Source organism: Gymnoscopelus braueri (assembly GCF_963280865.1).
Source record: "Gymnoscopelus braueri genome assembly, chromosome: 11".
NCBI lineage: Eukaryota > Metazoa > Chordata > Actinopteri > Myctophiformes > Myctophidae > Gymnoscopelus > Gymnoscopelus braueri.
The window spans coordinates 49,332,602-49,359,605 of record NC_137613.1 but is presented as its reverse complement, the minus strand read 5'-3'; the positions used below and the strand labels follow the sequence as shown (position 1 = coordinate 49,359,605).

General features: G+C 41.2%; 1 protein-coding gene and 1 pseudogene across 2 annotated transcripts in view; both read left to right on the top strand.

Moving 5' to 3' along the window:
• LOC308094859 (receptor-type tyrosine-protein phosphatase U-like) overlaps window positions 1–10,648 on the top strand; it is a 56,508-nt pseudogene extending 45,860 nt beyond the window's left edge. Inside the window, exons 14-19 of the transcript in view lie at window positions 1,489–1,626; window positions 1,752–1,901; window positions 6,864–6,962; window positions 7,376–7,437; window positions 7,661–7,796; window positions 10,559–10,648. The product of the transcript in view is annotated as a receptor-type tyrosine-protein phosphatase U-like (transcript). The remainder of the gene's footprint in view (window positions 1–1,488; window positions 1,627–1,751; window positions 1,902–6,863; window positions 6,963–7,375; window positions 7,438–7,660; window positions 7,797–10,558) is intronic.
• An 11,597-nt stretch (window positions 10,649–22,245) lies between these two features.
• Window positions 22,246–27,004, top strand: part of LOC308094550 (receptor-type tyrosine-protein phosphatase U-like) — a gene marked incomplete at its 3' end in the record, with an annotated part of 148,486 nt that continues 143,727 nt past the window's right edge. Inside the window, exon 1 of the mRNA XM_080441274.1 lies at window positions 22,246–22,345. Within this exon, the coding sequence (XP_080297400.1) occupies window positions 22,255–22,345 (91 nt within the window). The 5' untranslated portion in view covers window positions 22,246–22,254. The remainder of the gene's footprint in view (window positions 22,346–27,004) is intronic.

Below are 27,004 nucleotides of genomic sequence, written 5' to 3'. Positions count from 1 at the left end.
TACGTTCACACATTGCTCCACACAGCAGTCATACTAGGGATGTGCACAGCAACTGATTTCACTGACTTTTGTAACCTGTGACGTGCTGACCGAGACCAATAACAGTTTGCAACAAAACCGTTCATTTGAGAAAGATTAACGAAGGTTGGGAGGGGACGGCATTCTAAATAAGTTCTTCCCGGATCAGAGTATTTCCAGCAGTGTTTTGTCCAATATGTAAGTTCCTACGTTGCCCACAAAAGACACAAATAAAGAGTCAAGAAGGGTTTTGCATAGCACAGATCATTTTTATTTATAACCCAAGGCTGATCCAGAATAGGTGAATTGGGACTTACAGTACGTCCCCAAGGGCTAGGCGCTGTCCATGATGCTGAAGTCTCTTCCCAGGCCTCTACTCCCCTCGGTAGCCGTGTATAAGTAACGTGTCTCTGTGTGGTTTATAGTAAGTATAAACCACCCTTAGAAATTAATATCAGTTTTTGATTCAGCAAAATTATTTCATTGTCTTAACGTTAAATACCCAACATTTCCATTATAATGTGATGGTCTCTTGCATTGCAGACCTCCTTCCTGGTTCAACTTGCAGGAATATTTACCGTACTCACCTTGTTTATTCTGTTTTGTTTATAGTGTGACCAACCTTTACATACACATATTTAAAATCCTAGTAAACCTGCAGTGATGTCTGAGACTGTTACAAGGATGTGACTTTATTAAAACCTCTCCATCTGTTCCTTTGGCTCTGGTTTTTAAGCTGTGTCCCTGTAACCAAAATCATTATAATCCTACAGTAAACAGTCCCAAAGTGTTGCAAAACATTGTAGAAACCAGATATGCATGTTAGATCAGCTGTGCAGTGTTTATAAAAGTTTAGGAAAATCACAGACATTAAAACTTTGCTCTGGAACTGAGAAACTGGTAAAAAAAAAAAAAAAAGGTTCTTTGTAAACCTCCATTTTGTTCAGAATGCAGCAGCTATAGTAAGTGGATTAGAATCTTGCTTCATATGTCCAAGGTACAAATCCCTCTCTTACTTTGAGGAAATGTGATCGTGAGAGCCAGATCTTGGAGGACAGAATGAAAAGCTCACTCTGAGCTTGTAGAAAGGGACAAGGGGTCCACTGTAGTAGTAACACCCACTTTAAGGCTCTGTGGTGGAAGTTGTCATTTTGTGTGTGTGTGTGTGTGTGTGTGTGTGTGTGTGTGTGTGTGTGTGTGTGTGTGTGTGTGTGTGTGTGTGTGTGCGTGCGTGCGTGCGTGCGTGCGTGCGTGCGTGCGTGCGTGCGTGCGTGCGTGCGTGCGTGCGTGCGCGCGCGCGCGCGCGCGCGCGTGCGTGCGTGCGTGCGTGCGTGTGTGCGTGCGTGCGCGTGGACCCGAAAAGTCAAGATTTGTTGTGGAGCCTGATGGATACCGGTACAAAGGCCTGTCCAAATCACTTTGTGGTGTGTCGATGAGTCTGTGGCTGAACGTGCTTCTCATTTTGACTAGCTCATCATAGAGGACAGCATCCAGCTTCCTCCTCACTCTCTCCTCTGCAACCACCTCCAGATTGCCCAGTTTATCTCCAACTACAGAGCTGGCCTTCCTCACCAGCTTGGTCAGTGTGTTGGCATCCCCTGTGTTGATGTTAAGAATAAAAAAATAAAAACAGCAAAGAAGAGGACACCTTCCTGTACCTTCCTGTAGATGTGGTCAATATGGCTCCTCCCATGTGGGAAAGTAGATTTTTTTTTGTGATTGTGTGATTTTAGGAGCAGTATGTGTTCATCCATGATGCCATCCTGGAGGCGTGTCTGTGTGGAGAGACGGCCATCCCTATTAATGACTTTGCTCTGACCTATAAAGACATGCTGAAGGTGGATTCACAGAGCAACACCACACAGCTCAGAGAAGAGTTCCAGGTAACACACACACACACACGCATATGCACACACACACACACACGTACACACACTTTATATTCCTATACTTGAGAGGAAATTAAAAGCATTTTTTCATTAACCACTTTGAACTTGGTGTCCCTCTTTTGGGCATGTCATTATAGGACATTTTCAAAGGTGTTCAAATGTTTAGCAAATATAGCAGATCTACAAGCTTTGTGTGACACGTTGTAAGCTTGTAAAACGTCTATTTTCTCAGGAACCATCGTACAGCGAAGTATAAATTAGATTTCATAGATAGATAGATAGATAGATAGCATGAATGCGCTCAAAGATTCGTGGCAATCTTCACATTACATTTTGAGATAATATCTTGCACAATATGCAAGCGTAAAATTTGGCCTAATGGTGGCACTAGAGGAAAGGACATAATGGTCACCAAAATCATCCTCTGGACTGGAGTTCATGAAGGTAACGGTTTACTATTCAATGGCATTTTGATTAATATCCTATTATTTAGGTGCTGGCTTGTCTGCTTAGATGTAGCCTGTATACGTTTTATTTTAATACCGTTGATGATTAGTGACCTTTGCTTTGAACAGTACAATTTAAAATTCTCATTTTCACATGCGGCATAATTAACTTATTTTAGTTCTGTTCACATGCCAGCTCCAACTAAATAGCCTCATAATTGCAGTGCGTATCCGCTAGATGCAATATAGCAGCGAGCAGCCACTGTCTTCTATTCATTTAGTGTATTAAACCAATGGGGAGCCATTGACAATATGGAGCAAGTTAGATAATCACTTCAATTTCCCCCCATTTTAATTTCCAAAGCCTCATAATATGCTTATTCATAATGTATGAGATTGTGTTTTTATCCATTAACACCCTGAAAGGTTCTGGAGTGATAGGAACTGTATTTTAAAGTTTCTACAGATATCTATCCATTTAATATATAACAGCTGGGAACTTTGATCCCATATTTTTGTGTATTTTTTATTTCCTTTGTGCTTTGTTATTTCCTTTGTTCTTATCTGATATCACTGTCTTCTCTTATCACATCCCTTTTCTCGCTCCCTCCAGTTATCAGTTCATCTTAGTTGTAATCAACAGCTTTGCAGAAATACACTCAAACACATGCACGCACTCTCACACACACACACACACACACACACACGTGCGCACGTACACACACACACGCACACGCACACACACACACACACACACACACACACACACACACACACACACACACACACACACACACACAGACTGATCTAATTCATTTCATTCACCATTTTTTAAATTAGTGTTCTTAGTTTCATTATAACTCTACTTTATCCCTGGTTGTATTCGCTTAGTGTCCGGGTAGCTCAGTCAGTAGACCTCTCGCCTTTGGACCACATGGTCAAGGGTTCAATCCCAGGCACCGCCAACTCAGTGTATGAGTAGCATGGCTTGGGTGTGGCAAGATGTGATTGTGCGGTTAGTACTGGGAGCTGATGGTAGGTGTGGCGCTCCATCTCTGCAATCCATCTACCAGGGGGTCTAGCACATTGTAACGCGTGATATCGCCTGATATCGACAATAAGCCTCTCCCGACCAACTTACATACTTACGTTAACTTGCAGTAGAGCCAATTTAAAGTTTGTCGCTCAACTGAGAAAAGAACGCGTTTGTGTTATTTCTGACATTTGGGGAAAGAGAAAAACGGGCGTCGGTGTTCCGTGCACATGGTAATGGTCAATGACTGTGTGCAAATGCAGATCATTTGCTCCAGCCACTGAGATATGTATTTTTTAAATACATATCTGTATATTAGATAGTTGACATAAAATATATTTTCTACAAAATATAGTTTAGTTTAATTTAGAGTCGTTTAGTTTAATATTTCAAAAGCTTACATTCCATGTATTTGTATTGGGTGTGGGAGAACTGGTAAGTCGATGTCAGTGAACGACGTCTCCTGTGTTCCAGGAGGAAGATTTAATTTGCATAGGTTGTCATGTTCATATGAACACATTCTTATCGTTTGGTTCATGTTTGCTCATGTCTTGTTCTGTGCTCACGTCTTCCTGTTTCTGCTCTGCCACTGTGTCATGTTGGATTCCTCATCACTATTTACCATCTTAATCTCTCTCTCTCTCTCTCCCTCTCTCTCTCTGCTCCCCCCTCCTCTCCCTATCTCCCTAATCCATTTCACTGGATTAACGGGTCATCCTCGCTTGTCTCCCCCATCCCCCCAGGTGGGACCGCCAGTCTCCTGTCTGTGCATATAAATATTTATCTGTCCCCCTGCCCAATGTCACCTGTTAATACCGTTCCATCACTGTGACAAGACATTATCAACTCCTCCGGGGGGCTACCTTCCGCTCCTCTCCCCACCTTTCCTCACTGTCACTGTCACCGCTAACGTCATTAGCATGTCAACGCCATCGCTCCCCCGTGAGTTCCTTGGCTGGCTGGGAGCAGAGAAGTTAGGAGGTCTGTTGAATGGAGACCGCTGTGACTATAACTCCCCCTGTTTATATCGTCTCCAAGCCACAGCCAAGGTTCCTCTACTGCATTCATTCATAATGAGCTAATGCTAATGAGCTAATGCTAATGATTTAAGCTGTTGAATAATTCAAAAAGAAGGGCAGTTTCGTGACTCGTGAGCAGTGTTGGAAAAAGTACTCAAATGTTTTACTTAAGTAAAAGTATCAATACTGCAATATAGAAGTAGGCCTAAAAGTCCGGAATTCAACATTTACTTGAGTAAAAGTACAAAAGTATTGGTATCCAAATGTACTTAAAGTACCAAAAGTAAAAGTACTAAAATGTTTGAAAATAGCAGATCTACAAGCTCACAACGCATCGTGATTTTCAAATAGCCTATAGGGCTAAAGTGGTTAATGTATGTTTTATAATGTAATAACTTATATCTGCAAAGTAACTAGTAACTAAAGTTTTCAAATAATTGTAGTGGAGTAAAAGTACAATATTTGCATCTGAGATGTAGTGGAGTAGAAGTAAAAGTATAGACAATTGGAAATACTCCATTAAAGTAAAAGTACCTCAAAACTGTACTTAAGTACAGTACTTGAGTAAATGTACTTAGTTACTTTACACCACTGCTCGTGAGAGAATCTTTCTTTTTTTGTTCATTTAATTTATGGCGCCATTTGAAAGTTACCAGTATTGAGTGTTGTCAATACTGGTGTCTTTAAGGCCCCCGCATGCTACCAAAAACGGTGGTCACCTTATCACCGCGGTGTCTGGTTACTGTGCCTCATGCCTGGCTGTGACGATTTGCAGCCGATTTTCTGGCTTTCACACTGTGTGAGACATCACGATTTGTCCTAGCGCTGCGTCGCCGACCACTTCATACACAGCACCACCTTTAGTGCCCATCTGGAAGGCGTTAAGGACGTCTACACCACGTGGTCAGCCTGGAAGGGGAATCGAACCCGGGGCCATAGCATTACAACCACAAGGCAGATGCATTACCCAGTCGGCTAAAGAGCCAGGCTCGCTAGCGAGAGGTAATGCATCAGCCTCTATCCTACGCTACTTCCAGTTAGTGTGGACTATGATGATCTGTCTGTCTGTCTCTCTTTCTCTCTCCCCCCCCCCCCCCTGCTGAACATGTTTATACACCCGTGTCCAGTAACTCATAACAAGATGGAAACAGAAGCCATCACATCTATATACTATACTGTTTGGTGAATGTTGCATAGCATCTATATACATTATGTGTTGCATTAGCAGCATAACGCTGAATGTGAAATCTACGAGAGAGAGAGAGCGAGAGAGAGAGAGAGAGAGAGAGAGAGAGAGAGAGAGAGAGAGAGAGAGAGAGAGAGAGAGAGAGAGAGAGAGAGAGAGAGAGAGAGAGAGAGAGATGGACCGATTAATCTATGGCGTTGTGTGGTTCTGTGAGTCCCTTCCTTTCTCATACCCTTCTTGGTTTTTACCCTCGGTGACCGTGACATTGTCCTTGTACAGAAAATAATGATCTTGACTTCAGAATAATGAATCAGGCTGATTTAATGGTGGCCTTAGATTGTATTATCCTACCAGACCGCTGCTTGCCAGTGACCTACATCATGGGAATTTGTACGAAGAGTGTGGCCGGAATACACAGAAATAGGTATTTTCTCTGTAATAATAATAATAATAATAAAATGTATTTGTATAGATTGTTTTCTAAACAACGTTACAAGTGTTTTATAGAGAACAGGATGGTGGCAAGACATAGATAAAGAATAGAGCTACTTATAAGATGCAACAAAAGAGATTAAGACTTGGACCAGAGAAGAAGAAGATTAAATGGCAATTAGGACATAAAATAGATGGAGGAATAAGTAGAGCATAACTAAATACAACACAATATTAAAACAATAAACCAATTAAATAGAACAAAAAGGGGAAATGGTAAAACAATTTTAGAAATGGCTTTCTCATGAAAGTAAGATTTAGAAGGTGCATGGTACAAACACCCGTACAGTATTATTATAACGGCATTGTTTTCCATGTTTATTTCCAGACTGACAATTTGGATGAAAACAGCAATAAGAAGAAAGTCAGAGTAGCACTGAGCATTTATATAAGATTCAGAGGCTACGTCTCTGGAACTGCATTTTCAGATGCAATTTCAGATTTGACGTGTGTGTGTGTGTTGTCTTGCAGTCTCATAGTAGCTCTAGCTGTGACAGTTCCAACGACCTTCCTTTGACCTAAGTGACCACCGATAGACGCTCACGCGGCTACGCTGTCTCCTCATAGAAGTCTCCTTAGCCTCCTGTCATCCACGGCCAGTCGTGTCTGGTCTCTTGTCTCTAGTTTCATTTTTTTTTGTTGTGAGATCACATGCTTGCATGGAAAATGCTTTTCATGTTTTTTTTTACGGAAGCTACAAGTCCACCATTTAATAAAATGGTGGACTTGTTGCGGTGAACATCAATAAAATGGCTTCCCTTCCAACTTCTCCGGCTTCAGGAAGGTCCGCTGGTGGTGCGTAACTTCCAGTTCCTGCGCTGGTCACCATACCATGACGTTCCCGACTCCAAGAAGGACTTCCTCAGCCTGCTGGCCCAGGTGCACAACTGGCACTGATACCAGCACCACCCACACAGTGATACCAGCACCACCCACACAGTGATACCAGCACCACAAACAAAGTGATACCAGCACCACAAACAAAGTGATACCAAACGTAGCCAACAGCTTTCTCTCATGAACTGTCTGCTGACACGTTCTGACAAGGCATCAGACTATATGTAGCACTTCCCTTACATTTCACTTTGCAGAGTGTTATTTTTAACATGTCATGATCACACTTATACAGTTGTAATCTAGAAATGATGGAGAGCCTGCCCTTTATGCAGCAAAACCTGGAGTGTTGGTTTAACTTTGAGTGTAAACATTTACCCACATACTGTAGTTACGTTTTTATGAACATGTCTTGCTGTGTAGGGTCTGTGAGCGTAAGCTGTGGTTGTGATCTTTAGGCTCTAGACGTGCATCTTCCGGTGGTATTCAAGTGCACATCTGGAGGTCGAGAACCTTCGATGTGCAGGGCTGTGTGTGGAACATGATGTGTATTCCAATCCCCGCGACTCTTTAAACTCTTTTAAAAGTCCAACAGTTTTTCAGCCTTTTTCTGACAGCAGGTTTGAACTAAGCTCAGTCAGTCTTTCATTTCACTGTGTAGCTGAAAGAGCCGTCTGACTCGCTCATGGACGGAATGTGTATCGTGTCAGTCAGACCTGTGTGTGTGTGTTTGTTGGGAACAGGAACGGAGGAGGTAGAACTGGTACTTTCTGTGCCTGCACCATGATCCTGGAAATGATTCGCCATCACAGAGTGGTCGACTCGTTCTTCGCTGCCAAAACGCTGCGCAACTCAAAGCCAAACATGGTGGAAACCATGGTGAGTAAAAGTTTTATAGTATTATCCTGCTAAAAATGTAATCTGTCTTTTTGCCTTTTTCTGGCCGGCCCTTCGACTGTCAGCTCAGCTCAGTGTCACATCCAACTGCGGTTTCCTGGCTTGTTACTTCAAATCCTGTTTCATCAACACACAATCTATCTCAAACTATCTGTAAATGTTTTATGGTCATGATTCATCGGTATCCTGGATGGCTTGGTTTCAGGCCTAAAATAATTAATATAAATATGTTTGGACATCTCTATGGGGAAAGAAATGGCCGCCACTGCTGTGCCCTATTCATAAGGTTCTACTGAAACAGCTACCATCTCATTTATTCAGGTACCTTGTCCAGCAGACTGATTAATAATAGTGGTTTCCCAACAGAGCTGCACTCACTTGAGGTTAGGAGGATGAATTGCACTGTATATTGTCTGGTAGTGTTGAACCCCACGTACAAAAAGGTTATTGCACTCAGTCTGTGATGTCCTTAAGGGGTCGTAGGTACTCACAGCTAATGTTGAAGACCTAGACAACATTATCTGTGCCTCCAGCTGGTGAATGAGCTAGTCCTCCTGCCTGCTGCTTTCACCCTGTTCTTGGTTTAAGTGGAAAGAAGCTGAAACAAATTTTCCTTCCTTTACTTTTAGTTTCAGGGTTGCTCATTTGATTTCATGGTCTCTGGCCTCATTTTTGCAAACTGTTGCCAAGGGATTACTTTCCCTTTCAATGTTCATCTTTTTTTTTACATTGTGGTTGTTGTTGGTGGTTGTTGCATCCAAGCATCACAGGTAGTCTAGTCTTCTGGACAGTGTGTTCAAATCAAAAATGGTCTATGATCCATTTGATATCACTCTATGTAACAGAGAGAGGTACTCTGTTACTTATGTTTGCACATGTAACCCTTATTTATTGAATGCCATTTGCAAAGCACATTTGCACTTTTATTAATTTGCACAGTTAACCTTCGTGCAATATGGAGAGTGCAATATTTGTAGAGTGAAGTTTTATCATTAAGTTTGATTGAATGCTTTACATGACCTGTTGTGCATGTGTTTCAGTAGATTGGGCTGGACCATAGTCATAATGTCAGAGGGGGGGGGTTGTAATGTGCATTTGCGATTGCTAATATCTACGTTGCAGTATAGTATGAGGGATAAAGAATCATTATTTTTGGAGTTCATAGAGATTTGTAATATATTTGTATGTGGGTTAAATGTACAGGTATTAATGTATTTATAATGTTTTAGATTTAGAATACACCCCTTGGAATGGAGCAGTCCAGGCTCATTAGCAGCAGCTTGGTATAAAAAGCTGCCAGTTGTCAGGTGGAGTTAAGGGTTTGAAGCTGGACAACACCATGCCGAGAGGGTGACATAATTGAATGTTGTCTTTGTTGGCGTTTGGTGAATAAACACACCGTCTGGTTGAACTCTATACCATGCCTCTGTACTCACACACTATTTTGCAGTTCCAAGCTAGTGTTATATTTATTTCTCCCAAGCCATGAAAAGCAAGCTCTATTGTACCGGGTGCAGAGTACTTGTGTCACGAATAGGTATCGGTAGGACCCAAATGCAGAACACGAGGCAGTATTGACACTTAGAACATTTATTATCAAACTCAAGATATAGACTGGCAACAAACTAGGACGTACAAGGGCATGACATTCCATGACAACATCTATAAATAGAACAAGGGAACACTGAACACAGGGCGGCTTAAATACACAAAGACTAACTAGACACAGGTGAAACAACACTACAATCAACACATGAATGGCTGAGACTGAACAGGACACAGGTGAACTACAAAAGCAATCATATACAGGTGAGACAAGACAGGAAGCGGCAACAAGGCAAAACAGGAAACACTAGGACAACACTACAAAATAACAGTACAAGGAGAACAGGGAACAATACAACAGAAAGACACAATGAGACAGATCCTGACAACTTGTAAACATACACATTTATGGTTTGGATTGTGACTAACATAAACAATGACCTGTTGTGTACATGCATTGTTCGGGCACCAAGTTTAACACATACTGTATGGGTATTCCCATAAAGACTTAATTAAAAAATTAAAAATTGGTAAGTGGTCATATCAGTATTTCAACACCAGAATGCTCTTGAGACTGGTCTTGCTACAGGCTGGAATGGAAGATAACGGGTGCAGCTGCGAGGAGAGGAACAATTTAGCTGTTTTTAATCTCAATATCTGCATCTGTAAACTGTGGTTTAATCTGTGTGTGTGTGTGTGTGTGTGTGTGTGTGTGTGTGTGTGTGTGTGTGTGTGTGTGTGGATACAGTAGATAGACCTGTATTGATCCTGTTGGGGGAATTCAGCTAGAAACACCGGGTAGATGCAGAACAATAAAGGAGCTACAGCTAAGGGTATAGCTGTAGGGTAACAAGATGCTAATAGTAATGATAAAATGCAATATAAACTGACCATGTGCAGCATTGTATGACCTCAGAGCAAGAGGTTCTGTGATACACAGGATCAATCGGTGGGAGAGTTGCAGTAGCGTTCCTTAGGCGTAATTGGGTTTCCTCACATGTCGTGCTATAAACACACAAATAAAATGGAACGGTATCTTCAGACAGGGTCAGGGGGGCTTTGAAAACCTTGGAGAATGAAAAGCTGTTGACAGAGTTGCAGACATGGCTGTTATTCTGTCACTCTGGCTGTGCGCTGGAAACTGCCCTGAATAGATAGCATTTGTATGCTTGATTTCATGTTCTTGCAATGTCTCGCAGGCAAGGTCATCAGACAACACCCCCCTTCCCCACCCCGCCCCGCGCTGCCATCACGCTGGCATCCGCCACAGACAGCAGTGCCTCGGATAGGAGTTGCAACCTTCCACCTGGACCATGACAAGTAGAGACAGAGAGAGAGGGAGGGAGACAGAGAAAGGGGGGTTGGAGGAGAGCCAGAGAGATGGACAGAGGTGTGAACCACATCACTCAGCGGGAGCGACGGAGGCGTTCTTGTTTACACACTATCAGGGCGATTGGTGAACGATTTAGGTCTGGTTCATCACCTTGTCTGTCAGGGAAACGTCCTGTCTCCCTCTCTCTCTCTCTTTCTCTCTTATCTGGCTGTGAGCAGTGGTGGAAAAAAAGTACTCAGATTCTTTACTTATGTAAAAGTACCAATACTTCTAAATACTACAGAGTTTTTCTATATTGCAGTATTGATACTTTTACTTAAGTAAAGAATTTGAGTACTTTTTCCACCACTGGTCACGACACATTCCTATAATGCATGGAAGCTCCTCAATACTTTAAACAAACTTTTAGACATTGCAAATGTGAAATGAATCAATATTGAGAAACCGCATGGTCTATTTCTAAAATGTTATAAGAAACGTTTTTTTGTGGAACTGTACTGCACATTAAATAGGTTGTTTCCTGACAGTATTAGGGTTAGCATGAACACCTTCACAAGAAGATCATAGGCCTTATTCTATATTACATGAAACCTATTAGAATGTTAATACTGTGCATGGCTTTTTGCATTGTTTTAGCCTTCAAATGTGTTTTTTTTTTATATTACTGAAATGAACAAATCTAATTCCTGTGACATGTTAATAGGCAATTAAGCTAAATGTATTTGATGTTTTGTGTTAACTGACTTCTATTCAAAGAATAGACTGTTTACTTTGACGCTTTATTGTGAGGTTTTATAATGAGTCTATTGTGTTATTCATTAGACTGTGTGTAAGTGTACAAGGAAAATAGCTAGAAAAGCACAGCTGGAGAGGCCCTGATAAAAGTGAAAAACAACAACGACAATAAAGCTCGGTCACAGAGGACTTGGAGAGAAGCTGATAGGAAATATGCAGTGCAGTGAAGGAGCCACGTAGTAATATGAACAGTTAAACTCGTTTGAGGAGGCAGTGAATGTGCTGTTATGGTGATGGGCAGTTATTCTCTGTGTAGAATAGAGAACTTCAAGGGCTGAGGGGGACAGAGAGAGAGAGAGAGAGCACTGAGGTGGAAAGTTAGAGGCTGAAAATATTCATAAATTGCTGACTGCTATTGTGCTTCATGCATAAGAGGAGAAACTAATTGATGAGTGGGTACGATCAGCATTTCAAAAGGACCCGGTCTTGTCTCGTTCCCACCAGAGATGATGCATTATCTTTAAACGGCGTGCGCCTTCCCATTTGAAATGAAAAAAGATAACTGAAATGTGTGTGTGTGGTTGGACAGATAAGGTGATCTGATCATCATGCAAGACAAAGAGGAGAGGAGAGCAAAAGACACTGTTTAGGAATTTAAAAAAAGTAATTCTATTCATGCAAGTTGATATTATTGCTGTTCAGAGATGCTGTGATAGTGAGGTAAGAATAGATATTCGTCAACTATACCAGTGACAATCTTTACATGCACAGTAATACCACGATTTCTGCATGAGACAGCTTGTGCTTCGTTAAGGTAGCTAAATAATTGTAGCCTGCCCACCATATTAACCCATTCAATCCGGGAACTCATTTTAGAAATCATTTTAGATTCAATAATAGCAGATATACAAGCTCATAGCACCGCATGCTATGAGCTTGTAGATCTGCAATTTTTTTGAAAAATCGAGAAAATTTGTAAAGCGAACATTTGTTGTAAATCTTTGCTACTGGGGGTCCCTGGAATTAAATATTTTGAGATCGGGGTTGGCGGCCAAATACATTTAATTTTGGGGGTCCTTGACACGAAAAAGTTTGAGCACCACATGATATAGCATGGGGTGGGATGATATATCGATATCGCGATATATCGCGATACTTCCTCTCGCGATAAATAATCGATATACTGCTGGAAAATAGCGATATATTGTATTTATTTTGTGATACGTTGTTTTTCCGACTCTGTACATATAGTGTTGTTTTTTTCTGTATTTTTGTGATGATTTTGAACAGTTTGGTGCTATTTTATGTGTTTATGAATTGAATTCAAGGACTATCGTGATATATCGTTGGTGAAATTTCTTGCAATATATCGAATATCGTGATATCGCAATATATCGAATATCATGATATTATTGTTATCGAGGGCCTAATATCGCCACAGATATCGTATCGTGAGATACCCATATCGTCCCACCCCTAGCAACATACGTTTTTTCAGAAACCAGTTAGGATTTAGAAGACATTTGTATAGATGTGTTCCCGGATTGAATGGGTTAACACATATGGTGACATCAACCCGAGGGATGCCAGCAGACTGAACAAGCTGGCGAGGAAGGCTAGAGCTCTGTAGTTGGAGTTGAACTGGACAATCTGGAGGTGGTTTGCGGAGGGAAGGATGAGGATTGGAAGTTGGACGGAAGCTCCCTCCATGAGGAGCTAGTGGGGATGAGGAGCACGTTCAGCCACAGACCCATCGTCCCCCAGCACAAAGCAGAGTGAGTTGGACGGTCCTTTATGCCAGTATAGCCATCAGGCTCCACAACCAAGCGTGACCCCCGTATGTTCTGTTCTGTTCTTGGATTAGTGGCTCCTGCTTGAACATGTTCACTACAGAACAATGCCAGATGACGGTTATTGAGGATAACTGTAAACATACTCTTATTATATTAATCATATGAATTGTTAGTAGACGTACATATATTATCCAGATAATTACCCACTGTAGTAGGCTGGCTGACACAGTACATCTCAGTCTCACATTCACTGTTGAGTCTACTCTGTACGTGTATCAGAATTCATCAGTTATTTGCATACTCATGCATATACAGTATTTCTTGGTGCTATATTGTACAAGTATATTTATTTACAGATGTTAACTCGGCCAGACCAAGTGTAGATGGCTGGGGTCAGATAATACGTTTATATATATTTTTATCTTATCTCTCCAGTTACCTGTCGCTGCCACGGGGATCAATAAAAGTTTATCTATATGAGTGATTATGACATTTTGACCTTGCTCTTGCTTGTGACCTCATCCTTTGACCTTTTCAACCCAAATGTGAACCATGTCTTCATGGCAGCCTGCTGATCATTCCCAACAAGTTTCAAGAAAATCCAGTCATCCGTTGTCAAGGTATTTTGTTAGCAGTCAAACAAACAAACAAACAGATGGAATGGAGTAAAAACATAACCCCTGTCCAACTCCATGGTGAGTAAACAGAGCTACACATTGTTTTATTGCAACAATAACAAAGATGACTCAGGGGTGCCGAGGGCTGAATAGTTAAGCCAAGGTGTGAACCACACAGGCTCTGATGCCTGACCACAAGTCCTCGGTTTGATTCCTGGGTCTGGCAGACCTTTGCTGCATGTCACTCACTGACTGTCTCTGCGTGTTTCCTTTCTCTCTTCACTGTGACTATCAATAAAGACAAGAAAATCCCTCCAAAAATAACTAACTAAACAAAAAGCTGGCACATTTCAAACAACCTTGTCTTCGGGATGTGTTTCCACATCCACATTTGTTCTATTGGGCAATAATGGACTTTGGACTTGGCAGCGCTCCACCTTCAGAAGCTTTTTGTTGAGGCACACTCTTCTTTTTCTTACAGTTGGACAAAAGTATCATCTAACATGGCACATCAAAAATAAATCAGTCCTTGAACAAAGTCAGTACATCTTATAAACCAATACAAACCTCAGCAAAATCCCATTTCCATTTCCATTTTCCAAATGGCTGATTTGGTGTGAATACCAGTAGCCTAATTGGACAACTGTATCTTCTTTAAGAAATAAGGTTTATTTCCTATAACTAAATTCAAAAATTTAAGGGGGAAAGCTGAAATGCAGGTCTCCCTGGCCTGCATAAAAGCGTACAGGGGTGCCCAATTACGGATCCCTGGTTGCTGTCCAAGGTTCTGAAGACAGAATTTTTCTTTTTACAACAATGCTCTAACTCGCGAAACTATCTTCAACAACCTGGCAGTCTGGCTGTTAAACTGAAGACATTTCCACTTTCACAGGTCAGTGGACAGACAAAGCCCTCTGTCCCGTGTGGTTCTGAGCTGTGATCTGTATTCTTCTCCACTGTGCTGTGGTGCGGTTCTGTTTAATATGGGCCAGCTATAGTCACCTGGCTTCACCTGATGCTGTTGAGTTCATTCTCAATGTGTGAGTGTGTGTTTTTCTCAGGAACCCCATGGGGTGTTGTGTAATTGCTTGGTGCTGATGAGCCCAGTCACGCTTAAAGGACCACCTCGCTATACAATTATGCCCATGGAGGTGCAGAAAATAAATTGCAAAATAAAGGTAATAGCCAGGATGGAGCGGCGGGTGAAACACTTACCTTACCTTACCTTTTATCCAGCTGAGCTCGGCTGATAGAAGTCTAAAGGTTGGGAATCAAGAATTTTCCAGCTGCTTGAAGATGATCTTAGATGAATATCTGACATTTGAAGCCTTTGGGTTTGAGGGTTCCACAGTGAAGGTGTGGTTGTGTGCACTGTGGTTACAATACCTTGCCGCCTTTCTGAGACAATAACGCAAATGTAGCGTTCATTTGTCCCATCCATCTCTGTCTCTGTTTTGTATGTAGACTATAGCCCATATGCATATCTGTGGTGTAAATAAATACCATGTCGTCACCTTGCTAAACTAATGGCCTAAGTCGTTTTTTGAGGAAAATGATATTTTTGCCTAAGTCAGCTCTTCATGACACTGGCCACCTCTGGTAAAATCGCCCATCTCCTAATTGAAAAGGATCATGCTGTTCACTCCCCTTATTTAAATAGTCATAATTTGTTATAAACATTTTGGGTGAAATGATTGAGAAATATCATATAGTTTTGTTTTGGATCAGTTTATTTTTTTTGACTTAGGCCATTAGTTTAGCAAGGCGACGATGTGAGAACGTTCAGTCAGAACCGCAGACTCATTCCCAATTGTCTGCCGTAGTCTGAAGAACCAATTCTTCCTTGTCCATCGCGCCCCACTAGCACTTCTCTCTCCTTGTATCCCTCCCTTCTTGTCACCTTTGTTCGATAAATGGTGTAGTTAGTTTACTTTGCAGATATATCCTTGGACACTTATTGTATGATTTAGATAGCATGTTGTTTAGACAGATGCTATTATCATTGTTTACCTGCTATCCTCGTTTCTTTGAGGCCCTACATTGCTCTCTCTGCACTCTACTTATGTGAATATTTACCTTGTTGTTTATTGACTAGAGTTCATGCTTACTCTGCCTACTCTGATCTCGCTCTGTATGAGAGTGTCTGCGAAATGCCTAAATTGTAAACTGAGTGCCTATGTACAGTATAATTGGCGTCTGGCTGCGTATAGCATCCTGGGCAAAGAACAACTGTATGTGCGTCGTAGCCTGCCGTGGAGAGGGGAAATGGCGGTAGTTGGTTCTCATGCCCAGACTGTGACAGCTTGCTGTTCCTCCACTTATGAAAATAAATGCTGACGAGCGGGGAAGCGTCTGGGTTGCACGGGTGTGTCAGCAGGAAGAGAGATGGGTTTTTGCGGCTGACAGGTCGATGCGCCTGGTTTACATTGAGATGCATGACACAACCCAGCTTTCTCCAACCCCTGGCCCCCATGCAATCTAATCTAGCCCTGTGTATGTCTGTGTGTGTGTCTGTCACTGTTGCCAGATTTTGTGTGAAATAAGCAACGAGGTCTATGAAAACAAGCTCAAAAGAAGCGATTAGGCCACATGAGCACTTAAAACATATACATTGGCTATTTGAAAATGGCCGATCTAAGCTCACAACGCGTTGCAAATTCTCGCGATGGGACGCGTTGTGAGCTTGTAGATCTGCTATTTTCAAAAGAAAGTCTTGAAAAAAAGTTAAACATTTTGAATATATAACACAAATCTGGTATGGAGGACCCTGGCACAATATATTTTTAGATGTGGGGTCCGTGGACAATATTACTTTGGGGGTTTTGGCATGAAAATGTTTGAGAACCACTGGTTTAAACGACATTAGGAAACAAGCCCAAATAAGCAACTACACTTTCGAAACTAGCCCAAAAAAACGCAAACCACAGCTAACTAATATTTACAAGCAACTTTACAGAAAAACAAGCCCAAAGTCGCTTAAAATAAGCAGACATGGCAAAACTGGTGTCTGTCTGTGCACAGCTAATTGTGGACACTGCTGGACCGATCGGCATCAAACTTTACACCCAGTAGGCCAAGGATACACCTCCACCTCCAGGCTGTTTCCGTTTTGGTCTATAACTCTTGAACCGTAGGTCTTAAAATAAAAGTTTTTCCCTGGATTCGTTGGCTCATGATGCAACTCCCAATATACGCCATTTTGCATTTTTCTTTTCAAAACTACTCCCACATATTTGGCCCAAACCTCACACAAATCGGTACACATTATCTCTGGAGTCATGTGATAAACATGTATGATTAAGATTTTTCATATTCCATTCCAATTGGCTATGATTAGGCTACCTTCCAAATTCCTGTCTTCCCACAAAAATATCCCTTTCTATTAAGTTTTGCTGTTTTTATGCATGTGCTGCATTGCGTCGTATAATGTCGATGCTTATCAATTTGTGTAATTAGAAAAAAAGGTAGCCTAGTCAATGTTTGCTCAACGGACACACTGTCTGTAGGCTATTTTTCCTTTTGACACTGATTAAACTCCCCTCAGTATCTCAGGTTTATTGGGAAATTGATGTGTGTTATATATAGTAAATGAAACTCTCTGTAATTATACTGTTGGTTCAATATAAACATTTATGTAAAAACAGCTAGACTTTTTCCAAAGCTAACTCAGCAAGGATTTTTTTTTAAAAAGACTATAGTATCATAATTTTATCATAAATGCATTGCATGGAAATTTTTCTCTGTTCACTTAAAAAGAAAGGTTGTTTTGAGCTTTGTATTTTGCTTAAAAATAATTGCATGAACTCTCTGACTAAAATTACTTCAGTGAAAGTGATGAATCCCCCTCCTCACTTGGCTGACACAGTGCAATGTGAAGATAAACACTTATTATAGTCTATTGTGTTGTTGTTATTGAACATTCAGCACAGTAATTAGTTTGCCGGTTTCAGGAAAGTCAGCAAATAATGAAACCTTTTGTGTAATCCATATTATCCCCTGAAATGAATTTGATCTTGATGTATTTACTTCACGTTTCACAGTGTCATAACTAATGGGCTACTTGTAAACCTGCCAAAACGGCTAAACTGTCCTTCCTTCCTCCTGCTCTGCTTGTTCTGTGGTTTCGCATCCAGCTCATTTTCCACTGGATTCCAGGAAGAGAAGTACAGAGGACCTGACCCAAGGACCTGATCTGCCAGGGCTGGTGTGGGTGTGGGTGTGAGTGTGAGTGTGAGTGTGAGTGTGAGTGTGAGTGTGTGTGTGTGTGTGTGTGTGTGTGTGTGTGTGTGTGTGTGTGTGTGTGTGTGTGTGTGTGTGTGTGTGTGTGTGTGTGTGTGTGTGTGTGTGTGTGTGTGTGTGTGTAGATGGACCTCTATTGATCGCGCAGGGGAAATTCAGTTTTGATTGCCAGTACAGCAGTGTGTGTGTGTGTGTGTATTTGTACATGCGTGTGTGCGTGCGAGTGTCTTTCAGTGTCACTGGGTGTCCAGATCTAGATAGATTTCGATACCGGGTGTCTAGATTTAGACCCTGGATGTCAAAATCTGGACACTGGGTGTGCAGAGGCGGCCTTAGGGATCTGGGGGTTTGTGGGAGCTAATGTGGGGCCCCCATAAAATAATGCACGTGTGGAGAGGCGCATCTGCGTCAGTGACTGAGGGGTGGGGGGGGGGGGACCCGACTGGTGGTCAGTCGTGGCCCCCCTGAGGGCGCGGCCCATTTAAATTGAAACGGGTGAATCATATAGCTGGCCGCCACTGTGGCTGATAGATTTCGATACTGGGTGTCTACATTTCAATATTGGACGTCCAATCTGGACAACTGGTTTCTGAATCTGGATACCGAGTGTCTGGATCTGTATACTGAGTGTCTGGATCTGGACATGGTGTCGGTGAATTTGGACACTGGGTGTGCAGTCTGTCTGGTACAGGCTTTTGCAGTGAACGGCACTCCATAGTGTGCATAAAACCTTCCCCATCAAGTGGATGATGCGGCAGGATCGAAAACAAGATGATTCAGTAGTAAAATAGCGGGAGACATATTACGTGCAACAGAACTGTGATAAATGCAAGATGCTGTATTACTAACCAGAAGGAACAGCGGTTTACAGCTCCTCAGCGCCAATGAATGATGCATAAACTGGGGCCCTAATGGATGATATACGGTACAACTTTGTGTCACCCACCAACACAAAATCTGGTATTTTGTGAAAGCATTCACGAGCTCCTGTCACAATAAGGTTTAGTGCACGTGTATCCTTGTGTAGACTAGAGAGCATCCTGCATATTAATACAATTGTACCTTTACAGTGTGGCGCCGCTGAACAATTGCAAGAACATTGTGTATTGATGTCCCTCTATTCATATTAACTACTCTTTAAAAAAGCTAACAAATGTAGCAATGAACTTACTTGAGGTAAAATAGCTCACCACCACATTCACTGGGATAAACTTCATCCAAAACAATATACTAAAGATTGTATAGTAGTATACAACCTTCAGTATATAAACTATTCATATATTCATATACGCCTGTTTGCCAAGCATATTGTGTTTAATACTTTCCAAACAACTGGCAGAATGTTCTTGTGAATGTGATGGCATGGCTGTTTATTCTACAACACCTGTGCTGTTCCAGGTTCAAATAAAGCATGAAAGCGTTAGCAGTCCTAAACTAGAAAAAGTGCTCCTCGGAGCACAGGTCTCCACCAGGTCAGGTACGTTATTGTGGCCTCCTGGTGGCGCTATAATAGGCCAATGTGAAAAGGGTGCCATTTCTTCTTAGGCTTTTCACGGCAATCGGACGCTGCATTCATGATGTGAGGCATTTTGTTCCAAAAATGTGGTTTGCTAAATTAGACCTGCTGGTGGCGCTATAACAGGCCAATGTGAAAAAGGGTGCCATTTCTTCCTCGGCATAGTGAAATTTCACACGCACATTCGCGTGTGAAATTTCACGGAAATCGCACGCTGTGTTCATGATTTGAGGCATGTTGAAAACGGACCAATCCTGGCAATTTTGGAAGCCAATGTTAGCCAATTAGGATGGAATAGGAAATATCAGACAGATCCATCAGAGTCACGTGACTATGGAGATACTGTGTACCGAATTTTGTGTTTTTGGACCGAATCTGAAGGAATAATATCCAAAAATGTGTTTTCCAAAAGTCGGCCTCCTGGTGGCGCTGTGAAAAATGCAGGGCAGATGTTTTTCCTTAGCTTCTAGGGAGTGTGCGTGCAAAGTTTCACGCAGATCGGTGCAGTTATAATAAAAAATGCAAATTGGCCTGTTCTAGCGCCACCATGAGGCTGATTTGAATTGGCATTATTTTCTGGGCCTAGTGGGAATGTGCGTGTGAAATTGCACGGATGTTGAAAGCTGCATTCATGATTTGAGGCACTTTGTTCAAAGCGGACCAATCCTGCAAACTTTGGAAGTCAATCTTAGCCAATGAGGATGGAATATGGGAAATCGGACAGATCCGTGTTGATCACATGACTATAGAGATACTGTGTACCGATTTGCATGACGTTTGGATAAAAGCTGTAGGAGTAATGGAAAAAACTGGGTTTTGCACAAATTGGCCTCCTGGTGGCGCTATGACAGGCCCATGTGAAAAATTTGTGGCAGAGGTTCTGAATTGGCATCAAGGGAGTATGTGTGCACAGGTTGGCAGCGACCGGGCCAACGGTGCTGGAGATTTGGTGGTAATGGACGGACAGGACACACGGACACACGGACGGACGGACGGACGGACGGACGGACGGACGGACGGACGGACGGACAGACAGAGGGTAAAACATACTCTCTCGCCATGCCTTTCGGCCTGTCGGAGACAATTACACATGCTTAGCCACAATAAACCAATCCAAGCCAATATTGGTTGTTTCACTGTAAACCCTGTTCTCTTATATCATGCTTTACAGTGGGTCCTCCAGCTTATCAGTAAAGCAATTCTGTAATATCATAAACGCCAAAGAACACACTACAATAGAATGACAAAAATCCTATTATCGAGCATTATAAGCTTGTTCAATTATTTAATCAATGAAACAGTTATGGGAATTCACCCCATATGTACTGTATTTTGACATTGTTTGTATTTCATTGTACCTGTTTATTTTGTGTGTTTGTATGTTTGTTTTTTGGGGAAAAAAGGAAAATAGGGAAGCACCTTAAGTGTTTGAATTGTAACTGTATGTCTTTATCCTGTGCTTCACAATAAAAACATTTGAGGCCCGGAAGGCTGGCGTTGCAGTCCGGGGCTCCGGTCACCTATAGGCTGCTGCTAATGCAGCCTGACAGCGTGTCACGGGTTCGACGACCTTTGCTGCGTGTCACTCCCCATCCCTCTCTCCCCATGTATCAATAAAGATAGAAAAAAAGTTATTTTAAACAATTATTTAATCAACCAACCAACTAACTAACTAACCAACTAACTAACTAACTAACTGACTAACTAACCAGTGGTGGTTTCTTAAGGAAAAGTATCAATACTGCAATGTAGAAATACTCTAAGTAAAAGTCTGGAATTAAAAAATGACTTGAGTAAAAGTTACAAAAGTATTGCTATATCAAAATGTGCTTAAAGTACCAAAAGTAGAAGGTACTCAATATGCAGAATGTCCCAATTCACAAGTTTTGAAATGGATAAAATGGATAAAAAACCTTTTGAAAATAGCAGATCTACAAGCTCACAATGCGTCGCATCGCGACCCATTGTGAGCTTGTAGATCGGCTATTTTCAAATGGCCGAAATGTATATAGGGCTGAGGTGGTTAATGTATGTTTTGTAATAATGAAAAAAGTAACTAGTAACTAAAGTTGTCAAATAATTGCAGTGGAGTAAAAGCACAATATTTGCCTCTGAGATCATGTAGTGGAGTAGAAGTAAAACTAAAAGTACTGAAAACTGGAAATACTCCACTAAAGTAAAAAATACCTCAGAATTGTACTTAAGAACAGTACTTAAGTAAATGTACTTAGTTACTTTACAGCACTGTAAAACTAACTAACTAACTAAACCAAGCAATTTAGAATAGCTGCTCTACTTGGCTGTTCTCTGCATTTTCTTATGGTCAATTCTGTTCAGCGGCCACGTGGGGGCGTCGTAGGCCCTGATAGGAGCGGCTCCTGCTTGACGGTGTGAAAGTAGTGGATCCTGTCTCTCTGTCGCAGGAGGAGAAAACATAAAGCTCTTTTTGAATTCAAATTCTTCGTCCTGACGGCAGCTTCACACTAACGTCCACCGTCCGTTGGTGTGGAGGATCTGAGCCGAACTGAACCGTAGTGGACTGTGTGTGGAGGGATTTATTATAACAATGAATGGACGTTGAGAGCATCAGAAGAACTTGGATTTTTGGTCCTGTTTGGTGAACGAGGTGGAACTTATGTTCATGTTCCATAAACATCTCAACATGTATTCATCCTCCTTCCTACTGATGGAGACTCTGTTACTGTTACTGTTTGTGCTGAGGATCCAAGCTGACACCATGGAGGCGACGACAGGTAAACTAGTGGTGTAAAAAGTACTCAAATGTTTTACTTAAGTAAAAGTAGAGTAGCAATACTATAAATGCAGAAATACTCTGTACTGTAAGTCTGTTTTTTAGAATTTACTCGAGTAAAAGTACAAAAGTATTGGCATCAAAGAGATGTAGTAGAAGTAGCCTACTGAAAATGGGAAATACTCCAGTTAAGTTAAAATACCTCAAAATTGTACTTACAGTACTTGAGTAAATGTACTCAGTTACTTTATAATATAAATAATACTGTAGTTTTAACTATGTTAAATAAAACGACAGTATTATTTATCATGGCACATGTTAATTGTATTTGTTGTTAAAGTTTGAAGCATTGTGTTTTTGTGGCGTAAACTTTGACTGTAGTGTTGTGTTGGTGTGGTTGGTAATTCATTAATTAACGACACCTGTCAGTGTGTTAACTAGGTACTGTACTTATACACAGGCGACAGGCGTGCGTTGATGCGAATTGATGTGGGGTAATTATGACACCTGTCAATTGTGTACCTTATGTGCTCACTGGAGGAAGTGGAGACTGGAGAGAATGTGGTCTGTGTGAGTGGTGGAAAAGTGGAGATATTTAATTAAAAACTTTTTTTTTTGCCATAACTTTCAAATGGATATGAAACTATGGCAAGAGCTGACCCTAGGTCGCAGAAATTAATTATTGGGTGTGTAGCTACAGTAGCCTATACACACGCAGCCGGCTACGAATTATAATGATGCTGCCATGAGTCCCCTCTGGCTGTGATATTTAATAATACATGAAATGTATGTAATATGGTAATATCGCATTCTATGGCTGTGTATGGAATACATGAAATGTATGACACACACACACACACACACACACACACACACACACACACACACACACACACACACACACACACACACACACCTCCCAGCTGATCATGTATTACAGTGCTTCTCAAAGGTTTTTTTTATTTCAAGGACCCCATAACTCTCTGAGAGTTTGTAGAAATGTCCAGACTGCTGGTTCTCTTTCCCCTGGGGAAGGCAGTGCAGAGCTGGCCATGAGGAAGGTAGATGCCAACTCATTCATTCTCCTGTCCCTGACCTTTGATGATGGTGCATTCTGCTAACAGTCTGGGTGTAAACTAGCCTGACACTCAGCCTGAAATTTCATTTCGTTTCACTCCATTATTCAGTCTGAAAGCCCTCTCAATGCAGCCAATTTCTGAGATGGGGGCGTGGCCCAAGTTTTTTTTTCAAAGACTTTTTGGCAATTGGTTCATACTGGATTATCCCGATTCGTCTTACAGATTTTCAACCGAGAAACACCCGCCTTCGACAGCGTCACCAGACCCTGAATGCAAGGCAAACGATTCAGGGGGTGGAGCCAGGCTAGGTGTAAACTATAGGTCCCAGGCTGGCAGCTCAGTCAGTGATGTGATGTTTTAACCATCCTCTGTAGAGCCTTGACTTGTGGTCGTGAGTAGAGCGTCTTTCATACTCATACTGCTTCAGTGAGCCATTGTCTTGCCACCTTTATTAATCACAATGACACTTTGATAGAGGTTTGGGTTGTGTAGTTACCTTGCTGTGATGTAACTCCAGATATTGGCGAGACATCTTGCTCTGTTGCTCCATTGATTAGACATTGATAATCCAAAGTAGTCTCCTCATTGACTTACATTGCACGTTGAAATAAGTCACTCTTTTGGCACATAAACGAACACAAGCAAAGCAGATTTTGCTAATATAGTTAACATGACAAAATCCAGTATGGCTTTTAGGTCTATTTAACTCTCTTGGAATTGTAACAAATATAATTAATGTCTCAGAGAAGAAAACATAATGTTACAGTAATCCCTGGAATTCATAGACCCAAGTTTAATAAAGTTTAAATTCTCCTTACTGTGCCTGTGGCAAATAATGCATTCTAGAATATCCTTTACTGAAAGAACTTTGAGGCCTGAAACTAAAGCGTAGTCTTTTGAGAAATGCATCGGTTCTTTTGTGGAATATGATTTGAAAACGTTTCATATTTGGCCTGTAGTCACACCCAAAACAACTTGACAGGGCCCTGTCAAATTGTTTTGAGTTGTTTTGAGTGAAAAAAGACACAGACACAGCTTTGACTTTTATCTCAAGAATGTTTGGGGACTCCTGTGAATGTCGTAGCTAATAGTTATGATATAAATACTCTTCACAGGGTATCTATTACACTGCTGCTACCAACACCATTATTAGACTGAGAGCAGTTGTCAACAGACCACAGAACCACTCCCTGTTTTCTGAGATCAATATCTTCGACTTAATACACCTGACGAGGACAGCAGATGAGAAGACATATTATACCCTCCCCTGCCACAATGGTCTATTCGTATGGAGGCAAATTATGCTTCTAATGTAGGAATAATGTTGTGTTACTGGTTTCGGAGAGTTCTGTATAGTTTGCTCACACATCTACAAGATCTGCAAATAGCCAATCTACAGCATTGTGTTGGTGTCAGCTATTTTTGTTGAATGTTTTCCACAGAATAGGGATGCTACAGTAGGGTGCATGTGGTTAATGCACCTACTGTATGATCTTCTTTTATGGAGGCAAATGCTTCAGTAATGTAGTCATGTTGGTAATGTTGTAACTGGTTTTGGAGTGTTGTGTATTTGACTTTGTGCGTTGTACACATAATGTGGCGTAAGCTCAAGTCCATAGTTTGACCTCCACAGTGCTTGAGTTGCTTTGCTGGACTGAAATCCAGTGTGTTTGATGAAGTGCAGCATGCAGTCCTGTTTGCCGGGCTGTGGAGACTGGAAAGAGAAGGTAATTTTATCTAAGAATGAACCCACATCTCCCACTCTGAACAGCACTCACATGCTGCAACAAGAAAGAGAGATTCATGCAAAAACACACACACACAGTGGTACACAGTAAAAATCAAATGGACCTGAAAAGTTTCCATTTGGTACCATTTGTAATTGTATACTCAAGAGTTAAATCTGGTCTTCTGTGTGCTGCAGTGTAGGGATACCCTGCTTGATAATGAGAAAATAGCACGCACACACGCACAACCATTTCTTCTGGGTTACACAGATGTAAATGGAGGGTGTAAATATGTACATTAAAGGACACTAGGACATTGATGGAAGATGGCTGTGTTAGAAGAAAAAAAAAGGACGATTGTTTCATAGAATGCTTTAGCATTATGGTTATTAGTCAATATGGTTATTGGTCATTATGTTCGTGATAACAAAAATGCTTTGGAATTACACTACCTGATCCTTTGTTATTTAAAGGTAGGGTAAGTGATTTGCATTGGTTAAAATAAGTGTTAAATAGCTCTATATTCTGATAGTACTCATTGCTATAGAGTGTTTGTTCAGTAACAGGAGTCTCCTTGTCTCTCCACCTCTTTATTAAACAGAAAATGCATTTTCGTTTCAGTTTCAGTTTCATTTCCAATTTTATCCAACCAGGGCAGAGAACTCAATCAGGATACAGATTAAACAAGTAAAATTGGAAGTGATGACACTAAGAAATGAGCAGACAAAATTGGAACTGGAACACTATACAAATTAAGCTTAAAAATTGGTACTTTCTCCTGATTGGCTGAGATTTTGACACCTACCGCAAAATGTATTTTCTGTTTATTAAAAAGCTGGAGAGACAGGGAGACATCTGTTACTGAAAAAACACTCTATTGCAATGATTACTATCAGAATATAGTGTTTTAACCTTAACAAAATACTTTTTGTTTTAACCAAAAAATATCACTTACCCTACCTTTAAGGAACAAGCGCCCTTAAATAACCTGCATCCATCTTTGTAAATGTAAAAGCTACTATAACTAAAAACTACCACTTAACTCAATTAATTTCAAGTACAATCTCACAACTATTCTCTCTATAATGTATTACCAGAATAATTTAATTTACAAAACAGCTTCTGTTAGTTAATGTAGTCCTGCATTATGCTAAAGAAAAACAGGTACAATTAAACTCAAATCAAGTACAATGATCAACGGCACCCCCACACAAAGTTTGAATTAAAACTTCTCACATTAGCAAACACACACACACACACACACACACACACACACACACACACACACACACACACACACACACACACACACACACACACACACACACACACACACACACACACACACACACACACACACACACACACACACACATTTTTCAGCCTTTGATTCAAGCACTTTGAGCGATTGAGTCAGTGAGAGTAAAGCAGCCTGTCAGAGCTAGGAGTCAATACATCTATTCTATTATGTTTATTTGATGGCTTTTAAGGAATGTTTATTGCTTTGACTGTTAGGCCCAAGTTGACTAACTCAGTTTGTTGTTTAGATGTGCACAGCCTAATATGTTTGTTGGTCAAGCAAGCGACGACAATAGTATGTCAAGGCATCCAAAAGAATAAAACAAATGGGGAAATGACATTGAATCATTGGTGCTGAAGACTTCAGAAGTTCCCAGTTCTGCAAATGGCCAATGCACTTTGACAGCTTCACTGCTTTTTTTGTATGTTTCTATTTCTATCTATCAAAAAGGATTTTCTCTTCAATCAATGTGGGTCGAGTCTGGGGCCATGACAGGGCTGTTTTGCTACTAAAGTCTATTTCCTGGGAGAAAACAGACTGTCAGTGTGGTCAGG